The sequence below is a fragment of the Diadema setosum genome, chromosome 16 (assembly GCF_964275005.1).
Source record: "Diadema setosum chromosome 16, eeDiaSeto1, whole genome shotgun sequence".
Lineage (NCBI taxonomy): Eukaryota > Metazoa > Echinodermata > Echinoidea > Diadematoida > Diadematidae > Diadema > Diadema setosum.
This window is the reverse complement of record NC_092700.1, coordinates 11,298,606-11,312,886: the sequence shown is the minus strand read 5'-3', so window position 1 is coordinate 11,312,886 and position 14,281 is coordinate 11,298,606. Positions and strand designations below refer to the sequence as shown.

General features: G+C 38.6%; 1 protein-coding gene across 1 annotated transcript in view; it reads right to left on the bottom strand.

Annotated features, from left to right (window-relative positions):
• Positions 1–14,281, bottom strand: part of LOC140239579 (uncharacterized) — a 124,977-nt gene that overhangs the window by 108,946 nt on the left and 1,750 nt on the right. The window contains exon 2 of the mRNA XM_072319410.1: positions 2,769–3,080. Within this exon, the coding sequence (XP_072175511.1) occupies positions 2,769–3,080 (312 nt within the window). The remainder of the gene's footprint in view (positions 1–2,768; positions 3,081–14,281) is intronic.

The following is a 14,281-nucleotide window of genomic DNA, read 5'->3' as shown; positions in this document are numbered from 1 at the left end:
GCCCGACTCAATCGACGGTGTGCCAACTTCACATATTCTGCTCAAATGAACAAACCCGCCCAAACCGATCTATAAATCGCCAAATGCCCCGATACAATGAATGCGTTTCTCGCGATTTCGTTCCTCTCACATATAGCATGCATTTTATGTGGTGATTCACTAGCAAGCGGTGTTCCCTACTGAATTTGTGTGTAGATTTTAAGTTTCTGTCACTATTTTGTGTGCAAAAATCATGCCTTGTTACGATTATGTAGTTCCTGGTCATTTGAAAGAAAAGCAATGACAGATTTGTCATACGATTTACATCAGAACAAAGCTTGAGATTGTCTCTACAACTTTGCAAAGCTTGAAATTTTCTCTACAACTTTGCTTACTACATGTCCAGCTAAACAGATATCTATAGAAGTTACACGGATTTGAAAATTAGAACATTTTCCAAAAGCATCTTAACGTTGGTGTCTCAGAATAATGTGGCACACAGGGGATTTACACCATGGCACATAAAGATTTAACTAATCCTAATTACCTGAAAATATCATCGATAAGTAAGGTGAATAACGGATTACCTTTTAATTACATAATTTTCAATCACACGTTATCAGTACGTGATACAGGTGACTCAACCTAAAGATTTAAAGCTATCCAATCATATCAATTACATTCCTGCTTATTTGCATGTCACTGGAATATTGGTCATTGCCATGGTATCTCCTCAATAGGCAGAAACTTACATAATCATGTCTTTAATGAAACAATGTAAAAAACATGCTAAAAACATTGTGGATGCTCTGGAACGCTTACAACGAATACAAATTACTGTTTAAGGGGAAAATATCGAACATACCTTTATCAAAATATATACATTATATTCAAGTGACTACAAAACGGGATGGACGTGAGACAACGCGGTGGGACGGGATGGACAATTGTAACAGGCCGTGAATGCCGTGCCAGAAATTTAAGGCCCCTGTCACATATAGATAACACGGATCCTCAAGGTTTTACACGGTGATCCGGAGAGATGGGGGGGGGGGGGGGGGGTCCGGGGAAATCCGGGATAGTTTCGACCTCGATGGAGTTTCGACGAGCGTTGATATGATTGAACACACAGATTATTTACTATTTTAGTTGCCATGACAAAGTGCATTCTTTTTTATTACATCATTCGTGCATATACTTTACATTGTATTTGAAAAAAAAATGCCCTTATCAGATGAATGAAAGACAAATCGACAACTTGTACCGCTTTGAATCATGTTTTCCTTTTCTTTTCTTTTTCATGATGGAAATATATAAACTATTGAATCAACATGGCAGCTAAACGGATAAGGCCGGAAGAGAGCGGCGTCTACACGGACAAACACAGAATCTACACGGATCAACACGGCAGCACACGGCAGCCACACGGACCATCCCGGATTGCTCTGCCAACACGGTAATCCTCGGATGAAGCCGGATGTTTTTGACCTCCAAAATTTGTCGTGTTGGCCTCCCGGATGTCCCCGGATCTACACGGACATACACGGATATCCAAGGATATCCAAGGCGTCAACACGGATATCTCTATCCGGATCATCCCGGATCAGATCCGGGGTGGTCTGGGGAGATCCGGAATGTCTATGTGACTGGGGCATAAACTGTCAAAAATTGCAACGGCAGTCCGGTGCTAATGAGAAACCTAGTAGTCCGTGATAAACCGGGGTGAACGCAACAAAGCGTGAGAACAACGTAACATGCCGTAACAAAGCTCGGAGGTGGAACGTCGTCGGACGCGACCGGAATGTGTATTCTAACCCGACAAGACACCGTGACGAGAACGGCGTCTGAAAGCTTTAGGTATATTCCCCGGAGCAAGGATTGGAAAGATAGAGAGAGAGAGAGAGACAGAGAGAGAGAGAGAGAGAGAGAGAGAGGGGGGGGGGGGGAGAAGGAGAGGGAGAGGGAGAGGAAGAGAAAAGCAGGAGAATATCCCATATACCCACGGCGAACTTACGATTCTTGCAAACGGGGATGCAGTGGTCACCGGGAACATGGTGTAAACGCAGCTATTAGACGTAGCACAAGTACACGAAGTTAAAGCACTGACAGCTTATAATCTGCACTTATTTCTGTTTTTGTATTTTTGCAAAGGTATATACACTGCCATGTTCAAAAGAAACGTAAAGTTAGGTGTGCGTTCCTAACTGAATCGACAGGAATTGTATGTGCTGGTAATTTAATATTGCAACTCCTCTCTGACACAATATTAACCAATATGTTTTCTTTTAACTACACTGTACATGACTTTGATTTTCTCATATGTCTGTTTGCTAAAGAGATTTTGTCAATTTAAGGTATGAAATAATTGATTAGATTCTTCGTTTAAAACACTAGCTTAAAGTGTCCTGTATTGCAAAAGTGTGCAAAATTTAGCAATTTTGTACTATTGAACATTCCGTTAGTTACAATGTATACCTTGTAAGTGTCAAATGTTATAAATTCTTTTAAACGAAATATGTGATTGTAATCAAAGTCTCAGCTTTCAAACATCACGGCTACAATAGCAATTGGGTGTACTGCCAGCATTATAAGTTATATGTGACGCCATGACAGATGATTTAAATAATAACAAGGCATTGATATATCACTTCTTGATTCATTCAGCTTGCGTGGGTGCGAGACATTTTTTTTTCTCCTTAAACTAAACCACTGAGACAAATTTCATTTTGAACGTCTTAAGTTCGTCTTTTACTTATATATAACATGGCGAGAAACAAAACCTGACTTACAACTAATTGTGATGATCGTGGAATTTTCAAAACTTTGGGAATTCTTCAGCAGCACGAGGCAATAGTAACGACCCTCATCTGCCACCTCCAAGTCGGTGATGACGAGGCTAAAGTCCGTGTCGATGTCGAACCGTTCCTCTCTGTCCAGAACCCTTCCATCAAATAATTCAGCCTTAGTCGTCCTCTCTCCCAGATCTAAGATGTTCTCCTTGTCCCAGACCACAGCGAGAGGCTCCTCCTGTATGTCACATGGCAATCGGATGTCTTCTCCTTTCCATCCTTGAACGTAGGGGGTAGTGCCTACCACTGAGGCTACACGATGGAAATTATACCAAAGTATATAGGTTCATGTCATGAATGCATGGATTATCAAGTTAAACATACTTTCAAGAGTCCCCTCGTCGTACATGCGTGCTTCCTGTCCTCATGTCCAATTATGGCCAGCGAAGAGAACATATCACATTATGATGCTTTAGTTTATAACAGCCAGTGGAAAACCCAACGTGTTTGTTCCGCTTTTGGTAAGAATTTTAATTCTTGCCCATTAAAAGTATGGTATAATGTTGGTGAGGAAAAGAACTGGGCTTTTAACTTTATGCAAGATATCAAGAAATCACTTGTGAAATAGTACAAAGCATACCATTCTCAGAGCAATTCAAAGTTATTTGATGAAACTCGGTTTTGGAATGGCTGAGTTATCGAAAAAGCAAAGTAAAACAAAGGGATCGTAATAAAAGGTTGATTCCACCTTCTATCATGATTGCTCTGTTTTGGGTATTGCAGCCATTACAAAACAAAATTTTCATCAAATAAACATTGTTTTTCTCTTGGAATTACATGCTCTTTCATATTTTGTAAGAGGTTTCTCATTATCTCACCCAAAACTGTGGGAAACCTGAAGTTAGGTCTCATCCAAAACTTTGAAGGATCCCTTTAAACTGTACAGAACACACAGATGGGCATTTTTTAGTGTAAGATTCAAGGTCAAATTTTGGCTTTGTGTGCGAGAGAGCTGGTAATAGCAGATGGTGCTTATTTATTATAACAATCACTCGTTTAAACTCTAAATAAACTATTTTCTTCTCTCCATATTTCGGAGATCACAACAAAAGATTTCAGAACAATTATGATCTTTTTGACAATTACAGACACTGATGTTAAGATCTTACACTTGCACAATTACAATTAAGACAAGAATATTTACGGTAATGAAAATTGAACGTATTATTGATAAATATTGTTACGTAAGGGAACGGAATAGGCAAGTAGCTCTATTTGACAGAGATCAACGACGCAATGTTTCTCCTTTGCAGCACCACAAATATTACTGACCCCCCCCCCTCCCGAAAAAACAAACAAACAAACAAACATGCATTACTATCCTTGTTGGAAAAAAAAGAAGAAAAAACAACCCAACAACAACGGCACATCGTACTTTAGTGTGAGTACAATGTGTTCACATAGTCAACTATAAGATGATTTCACACTGTGGTGTGGTTTTTCAGAGAGGGTTGACATAGTAACGTTTTGTTTACACTGTGAATTGATGATTCGCATTGTATGCCCAATGTTACAACGCTACAACGTAACACTGTGAAGAGATTTCACAGCGTGTTGACAATGCGTTTACACTACACAGTGACTGTAAAACACCATATTTTCGCGGCATGAAATTTTCGCGAGTTGCCTCTAACATTTAATAAACACACATTATTTTTATTACTCGGCTGGTAACCGACATTGCTAAACTGAGTGCAGGATGAAGAAAATACGTTCGTCTTACCGTGTCCAATTTGGCCACAGAACAGAGTAACAGCACATGTTAATAAGAGAACGAGGTCGTATCTTCTATCCATCACAGGTAGTCAAAGATTAAGATACAGTTCATCAAGAATGAGTTGAATGTACGTTTTGATCGGAATGTCCGGAAAGACTGCAAAGTAATCCCAGTTATCACAATTAAAACAAAATGGCGGCCGTCGAACACACCCAAATAAGTGTGTCTTTCCCAGACAAACGGAATTTCTTTGTTAAATGAATGCCTGGAAGTTTATGTGACGCTCCTCTCCGCGATGCAGACGTTTGCTTTCCTACCATGTGTGTGAAGTCTTTGTATTCCCAACATTATGTCCCATAAAGGGTAGTTTTGGCACAATTGAGTTCATGGGAGACATAGCCGTTTGCTCTCTCGTGCATGAATGACATCTTACAATACACACATTCTCTTCTCAAATCCAAAGGTAGACCTCCAACTGAGTGCTATCCGTACAATTAGATTGCGTGCAGTCTTCAATTTAGTGCACGGCACTTCAGCATCCATTTTGTAGTTATGATGAATAAAATGTTACGGGTTCATAGGCTTACAATGGAAATCTCAAGAATACACTACTTACTCAACAGTCAGTTTCAGATACCAGAATAGAACAGTGATATTACAATGGTTCATTTGATAGCAAATCATATCAACTCTTTATGTACGACACTAACTCTAACACGCACTTTAGCACAAACACACACACACACACACACACACACACACACACACACACAAATACACACGCGTCATATTTATGGTGGAAACCGAGGACCTGTTTTACCCATAAGAATTTTACCACATGACCGAGGACCTGTGTGTAAGTAGGACTCTTGTCAACCGAAGACTCATTCGTATATTACCATCCAACCGTGGACTTACACGTACATAATACAATATAATGCTAATCGAGGACCTACAAAAATGTACCCCTACATGCAAAAGCATGCAAAAGCAGACCGTTTGGAATGGTCTGCGTACCGACGACGTCCTCGGTTCTCTGTGTGTCCTCGGTTTAGATGTAAAGTTCGTATGTGTGTCCTCGTTTTACACCATGGGTAAGTGCACGCACACACACACACATGCACAAATGATTGGCCCTTAATTTTTCAAGGAAGTAGGTCTAATAACATAAGTCCTACGTGATGTTATTAAGACAAAATCTAAATGGTTTTAAATTGTCACTTGATATGATATTGCTACTATGCGCAGCATGCGGCATTGTGTTTTCTGCCTTAGAACCTTATGAGCTCCTTTCAAAAGTGGTACTTAGATCTAGGAGGAATCCCGGGAGAAAAAAAAAACTGGAAAAATCCAAAAAATATGCCATGTCATGAAACAAGGAGACTGGTCTCCACAGGTTTAATATCTAATGGTTCACCTGTCATCTCAAGTGTCATTAGGTCTATTATCTACACATTTTCCGATGGTTTCATTCGGGGAAAACTTTTATTCTTCTACTTTGTAATTTTCCTAACACGCCTGAAAGGGACAGTCATTTATAAGGAAATGGACGACACCTTAAAAAGAAAATAGCAATGTAATGAATAACTTCAAGCTTGCTCCTAGTGCTGACATTGGCGTATATAAATCTCCAAAAAAACTACAATAGACGAAGAGCCAGCCATACCAATCATCGTTATCCCCAACACTGGTATTCTCTTTTCTGTTGCACCACCGGGGAACCTGAGTTGGAATTGCACGACGAAAGAAAAAGTGATTACCGTTGCTTGAAATCAAGTAAAAAAAAAGATACAGGCATGACTGTACTGCATTACACGAGCGATGGAAGAAGAATAAGGATAGTACGAATACGTCGACTTCCATTCTGTTCCCAGGCACAGATTTATGTAGTCATGTCTAGTGTTCATGGGCTTTACACGGTGACACGACATTTGCTCCTGTGATAATTGCGCCAGTTCTATTTTCTCCGAGGACTTACAAGAGTACGGTTAGGGTTAGGAAATTGTGATAGCGTTTTAGGTTTAGTTTGATGTGAGGACTAGGGTTAAGATTATGTTTTACGTAGCGTGCAGATATTCCATTGGGTTTATTGCCACTTGGTCTACTCTCAGATGGTCTACTTCCCAGTGTGCCAAACGTACGACTAAACTGGTCAACTGTCAATTTCGTCTAATGCTCGTTTGGTCTAATCTTCACTTGGTCTAATGCCCAGTTTGGCTAATTATCATTTCGTCTAAAAAACAGATGATCTAATCGCAATTTTGTCTCCTTAGGACTTTCAACATTTGGTCTAATTAACTATGGATATAAGACGAAATGGGCATAGCTCATCTGGAAGTAGGCTAACTGGTAATGAGGCTAAGTGGCAAATAGACTAAATGGTCATTAGACGAACTGGTTGTAGAGAAAACAGGATTAGACCATGTGGGTTGAGACTAAATGGCTATATTGGACGAAATGGAGTAGACCAAATGATAGATCACCATTTCATTGCAGCAATTTATAATGTCTCGGGAGCAAATGTCATGGAACCACTTTCCACAGTTGGAAAGTCTGCCTCTATGGCTCTAAGTGTCTCTCTTCCACCTCCCTGCCCGTATCACAGTATAGAAGATTCCAAGCAGAAGCTGTGTGAAATGATAATAAACTAAGGAAATGTCTTTGAGTTGGCGTTTGCATTTATAGTAGCACGATGACAAAGATGTATTACACACAACATGAACTTTGTACGGAGCACTGACTTTGCATCAAGCAACACGTTCCAACAGTGTGCGCACCATTACCTCTGTTTTGTAAAGAGCTTCGAGAGTGGTCACGTGATCACATTCCATTCATGAAGGAATAAAAGGGTTCTCTACTTCAAACCATGTCAAATTTAATTTGACTTGCATGAAAAAAAAAAAAATGTCCAACCGATAGAATGGTGGATGATCTAACATGACAGAAAACACATCATGGAAAATAGAATTTATAATTTACGTCGATGTAGGGCAATTTGTCAATCAGTTGCAATGAAAACATCTCGACGTAAGAATTTCATGAATTTGAATAACAAAGCAGTACCCGCTGCATGCTATAAGGACTAGAACCAACACTTGCTGTCGGGCGAAAGCTCGGTGGTCTAGTGGAGATGACGCCTGTCCGGTGATCAGGAGGTCGTAGGTTCGAATCCTGCTCGAGTATGTACGCCCATGATTTTTTTATCATGGCTACTACTAAAACACTGATCAATTCAGTGCTTATTTACGTCGATGTAGGGCAATTTGTCAATCAGTTGCAATGAAAACATCTCGACGTAAGAATTTCATGAATTTGAATAACAAAGCAGTACCCGCTGCATGCTATAAGGACTAGAACCAACACTTGCTGTCGGGCGAAAGCTCGGTGGTCTAGTGGAGATGACGCCTGTCCGGTGATCAGGAGGTCGTAGGTTCGAATCCTGCTCGAGTATGTACACCCATGATTTTTTTATCATGGCTACTACTAAAACACTGATCAATTCAGTGCTTATTTACGTCGATGTAGGGCAATTTGTCAATCAGTTGCAATGAAAACATCTCGACGTAAGAATTTCATGAATTTGAATAACAAAGCAGTACCCGCTGCATGCTATAAGGACTAGAACCAACACTTGCTGTCGGGCGAAAGCTCGGTGGTCTAGTGGAGATGACGCCTGTCCGGTGATCAGGAGGTCGTAGGTTCGAATCCTGCTCGAGTATGTACGCCCATGATTTTTTTATCATGGCTACTACTAAAACACTGATCAATTCAGTGCTTATTTACGTCGATGTAGGGCAATTTGTCAATCAGTTGCAAAGAATTTATAGAGCTTTCCATGTTTTCATGAAATAATCATGCCAGTCCCAACTACGTTTGGAAATAAGAACAGGTAATAAAACGTATAAGATGAGGAAAATATGGTGCCATGTCGGGGAAGCCCTTTCTTCGTTGAAGTAAACATTAATTTTATTCCTTCCCATGCTATGTCAGGTAGTGGCAGTATGATTTTCGAAACTTTTCAATGATACTATCCTTGTGTGGTGTCGATCAGTAATGCTTTAACATCCAGCTCAGTCAATGTAATATCCCATTTTAATCAGTCATTTCAAAGTGTCACTGTACAGCCTGCCTGGACAGGTGGTGTCCTTGCTGTGCCTTGTGCAGGCCCTCATACGCCGAGAGCATCGTAAAATCTGTATAATTTGATTTGGAAAAACTACCATCAGCAAATTCCTCAAAAGTCAAACGTCAATTCATACATCAGTTTCAAGTTAATGTATCAATATGTTGTTTCTAGATATAAATTAGATTCAAATAACATGGAAACAACTTAAAACTGAGGAGCCTACATCAAAACTAGACATAGGATCAGTTACGTTATTTAAAATTTTCTTGGCTTTTACTATAGTAGTAACCGCATTATGTAATTACATGAAGTGATAATATTAAGAACTTACAAGTTTCCCATTGACCAAGTCTTCATTAGATATTCGCACTTGACATGAAATCAAAGAGAATGCCTTTGTTCTTGTATTGACATTTTGTTATGTCGAATAATCAAGCTATCAAAACGAACCTGAACCTGGTGGGAGTAGTCCCCGGGGGAGTAGTCCTCCGGGGAGTTGTACTGACACGCTACATAACATTATGCCGCCCTCTTCCGCATCATGACGGAAATGGTGGGCTGAGGGCACTTTTTTTTTCGTTATGAATATTCATCAGGCAGGGCAGCAAAAGCCTCTATTTTCTTGAAGTACACGCAGAGTTCTGCATCGCATCGCATTGCTTGTGTCACAGGGATATTGTGTGTTGTGTGTATGTGTGTGTGTAGGTGTACGCGTGTACAAATCGTCTGCACAATGTGGACATGGGTGGTTGCGAGCACCAACCGCGATCTGAACATGAAGAAATAGAAATAAAATGGTCCCAGGCAACCGGACATCGGACTCCGAACACCGAGCACCTGTAGTGAATTAGGTACAAGGAACCGATGGTATTAGGGGCGAGAAATGGTAATAAATGTTAGAGAATATAAGCAGTTCGACCGACGAACTTTTATGATAGGACATCAGTTAGACTAGAAAATATCACTTGTGTAAATTGCCATTTTGGATCAATGATCAGTTATAATTGATTTTGCAAAGTTGTAGTTGATTCGGGAGGAAGTTACAATTGATTTCAATTAGGTTCTGTAGGTCTCTTGATAAAACGGAGATATAGGTAATTGCAAGCTATCATTGATTTATGGACCTACGATTGATTTGAGAGAGTTATTCATTTCCGGGATTTTAAATCGATTATAAATTTTGAAAACGGGACCCAGAATCTTTAGGAACATTCAGGGAGGTGAGTCGAACTTCAAACTTCAAAATACTCAGTTCAAATCTTCAAACTTCTCTGCAACATTCAACAGCTAGAAGCAAGCTCTGCTGTGCCGAGCGAGTCGGCAACTAACAGTACGCATCCCAAGACCCTCGTCAACATGTTGTTGACAAGACCAATCTTGACGCCGTGCCGGAATCTGGATGCTTATTATGAACGAATTACAGAATACGATACACGTACCCCATTTAATAAGCTTAAGAGTATACCGATGGACATCTGAATCAGATGTTCCATTAAAGAAAAAAAAAAAGAAGACTCAGAACGCCAATTCAATCATCAATGTACTGTGTAAGATACACGTTTCAGTACACTATCACAGTACAAATATATGGATGGCTCATAAAAATACAAGATATTGTCTGGAATTGTACAACAAGCAATGTTTCTATGTTCTCGGATTTAAAGTGGTTCACTACCTCAGGTCATCTGCAGGTCATGATTTAATGATTCATTTTGCATACATATAAGAGAAATCGCTTGTTGTTAAAAAAGTAGTATGGTTCATGGTAATGGTAAACTCTCACTCGCCTACGGAAAAAAAAATGGTTAACGGGAAACTACTGTATGATCAAGGTGGCAGGGTTGCTACAAGACATTTGTCCGTAGTTCGATGGAGGGGGCGCATGAACTATATTTCCGAAAGACTACACTATGGGTGTATGACTGCATCAGCTGCTGATCAAGTTACTCTATTGGGCGCCTTCTTAGTTCAACTTCTGTAGAAATAAAGGTAGCAAGATGGATTAAAAAAGGACTTTTAGCATGAAAATATTCGTTTTGAAAATTAGGAGATTTTCTTCTTTGTTTGCCAATACTGTACATTACCCCGACAGATATTCTAAAAGAATACAAAACAAAAGATATAACCAAAAAAAAAAAATATATATATATATTGGACTTTAAGATCACTAATTCATGCTGTCATTGCGAAAAAGATTGTTATGCATGGCAAGAATCTATGCATCCGGCATGTTTTGCAGGCAACCAATCTGCATGCTGAATAATTACGTTGATTGTGCGTACTAGAGTGCATAATGTCTTCGGAGTTTCATTATGTTCATAGGGATCTGCGTGGTGTATGAGGGTAACGGTGAGGGTGTGTGTGTGTGGGGGGGGGGGGGGTCTGTGTGTGCGTGTGTGCGTGTGTGTGTATGTGTGTGTCTGTGTGTGTGTGAGAGTGTGATTACTTCTCCGTCCATGGAATAAACACTCGTGGATGCACCACTCTGGAAACAATAAATTCCCGATTCCATCGCGTCATCATAATCATCTTATTTGGAGGAGTATGCTCTTCGACATCACTTTTGAAAATACAATACTGTCATCATTATGAAAAAAAAAATCACAAATAACAAGTAAAATGCCTTTAAGAATAATCGAACATGCTTGTACACAGTCATGGAAACCAGTCATGCTCACTTTTTTAAGCATTACCAAATAAATGTACACATACACCTCAGTCATCACGATGAAATGTATTCATACCAAAAAATACAAACATTGACAAAGATGATTATAAAAAAAGTGAATATTTCAGATTTTGTATTGACAACACTACCATGTGTAGATAAAGTCACGATTATGGCTCCCATTAACGGGAAATGCTGGAGTTAGGATGAGGGTTAGATAGCGATTCAACTTCAACATTATTAGAAACGACAGTGCGCCATCAGCGTTAGACATGGAATAAGCCTTGGAGTAAAGCTGTTCCTTTTCAGCATTTCTATCCGTTGATGTTTATCGGGCAATGTCATATCATGAGCGTCCGACTTTTAGGATACATATGAAATACAGACAAGTTATGTCGTTTTGAAGGTACCTTCGCAACCTGAGTTACGGCAATACTTGAGTGAGCTTCTCCATATTAAGACAGCGAAATAAAGTAGAGAAGGAGGCAACAATATATCAGCGGATGATTAACCTAACGACAAGGTGTAAACATCGATTTACATCGATGTAGGGCAATTTGTCAATCAATTGCAATGAAAACATCTCGCCGGAAGAATTTAATGAATTTGAGAGGTGTAAAGTGTTTGCAAAGAATTACATAACTCCTACTTGACTGTTTTGTTGTAATTCCTTTGCAAATATACAAACTGCCGCTGCAAGTTAATTATTTCTAACGTGTATTAATTCTTATCTTTCATAATAATTTCTCACTCGCCTGTCTGACCTTACATCTCGACATGAAGAGATTGTTTTTTTTAATGAATATAATTATTATAAGATTTGCTTACTATCTTGCAATTTGTGAAGATGATTATGTGAAATGAAGTGGAGTACACGTAAAATCTCTCAAAGACTAACCACGAAAAGAAAAAAAAAAGCCGAAAGAAAGCAACATAAAAAAAATACGAAAACAAAAACAAAAATATTTGTACCCGAAAAATATGTCAGCGAGATCAGTTTGCATCTCGTCATAACTGGTCACATAATATCAAGAAGGTCATAAGTTTTGGTAAGCATACAACGTACGTCTCTGCGAGACGGAGGTCACATAATTAAACACCAGTTTTTACTATAAGCAAAACTTCTGACGTCAATACTTCGGAAGCATTCGCAGAATTTGTACATAATGCACAAAGCCCTTGACTATCATCGGGTACCTGATTAAGAAGCAAATGAGAGCAACAACGAATTAGTGAGGCATTGCTTGAATTTTAAGATATCCATTCTTCAAAAAGAATTCAGATTTCTGCATCTTGAAAGAAGGAAACAAATGATTGATATCAATCTTTTGTTCTTGTTTTTCCTTTTTATCCTTCTCTTTTATTTCTTCTTCCCTTTATACCTTGATATTCTAGCTTTCATATAGTTTCGTCATTATTACTTTGTGTCCTATCTCCATTGATTGCATAGCAAATTTACATTAGTATTTTTCCTGGAACCTGCGTTTACAAGCTTTGCTTTTGCGGTTCCATCATATTTCACACATTATAGAGATTTGTCTTAAGTACATAGACGTATGATGACACACTTTCTTTTCATGATCCGCTTTATATCATTTTCTGTATCTTGCTTGTTTGTATTCTGTTTGTGATGCATCTCGATGTCGTGTAAATTTTGAAAATAAAAGTGCTCGAACTGTTCACTGTGTCTCGAGAGTGAGACCAGTGCATTTTCACTTATTCAATTCAGTAAACATTTGTGTACAGGATAATTTTGATTAATGAAAACTTACTCAAAATGTCCGGAATCTTGTGTCAATCTGTTTAGCCTTTATTAGCTTGTAAAAAAAATATGTTACTTGTATGAATTTATATCACGATTGTTATTCTTCTTCTTTTGGACCCAAATTAATGATACAGGATAGAAAAGTTGAAGGTTGAAGTAGAACATTTAAGCAGTATCTGTTATCATTTATTTAGTATCTGAATTCATCCGTGTGGTTTCCATTTTCAAATTTCTCTCACTTTTATAATCTGTTTGCTTTCTCTTCGTTTACTGTATGACCAACTATCTGTAAAGTCATCAAATGGATACAAGCACACACGGTTAAAGGCATAATTTACCATTTGCAGATGAAAGCATTAGTGCTTTAAAATAGTTCTAAAATGTGAGTTCGGGATAGAAACAACCACTGTCAAAATTTGAATCCGTATAATCGATGTTAAGTGTTGTTAAATACACAAAATGTGAACAATAGTTATAATAAAAATGTTTCCAGACTAAACCGTATACAGTTACGGTTTACTGAGAAAAACCATGATATCTCCTTATATTTTAGGTTTTATTGCAAATACTTCATATGGTAGGATGTTTTATGATACAACGGACCTACGCATAATGCATCAAATGTGAGATCTTGAACATTTTTGAAATCACTGCTCCCAAAGGTAAACTGGACCTTTAAGGTTTCCATATTCACATTTCTCACAAAATCAGAGGGAATTTATTATCACCCATGGCGCAGATTATTGAAATTTGACTGATTCCTATTTAAGAAAAAAAAGCAATCAGATACCATGATAAACAAATGAACTAAATAATCGCTTTTCATAACCTTCTGCTACATTTAAGCGACAGACAAAAGTAATGTTTGAAGAAGATTGAGGCAAATAAACCATCTCCTGAATAATGTATGAATAAACAAGCTCTTTCTATGAATGAAGATGCTACTTTACGTCTGCTTCGTAAGACCAAAACTGACACAAGCATAGCATGCAATCAAGAAGACGTAACGAGTGCGCGCTCACAAATAACAAACGTATACACACATTGAATAGTCAGGAGTACGCAGCTCTCTTGATACATGTAGTACAGTGTAGTTTATTTCCATTCAATAATGAGCTCATTTGAATTGCCATCCGGGAACCCGCTCAACCAAAGCTATAACTGCTGATTCATGCTG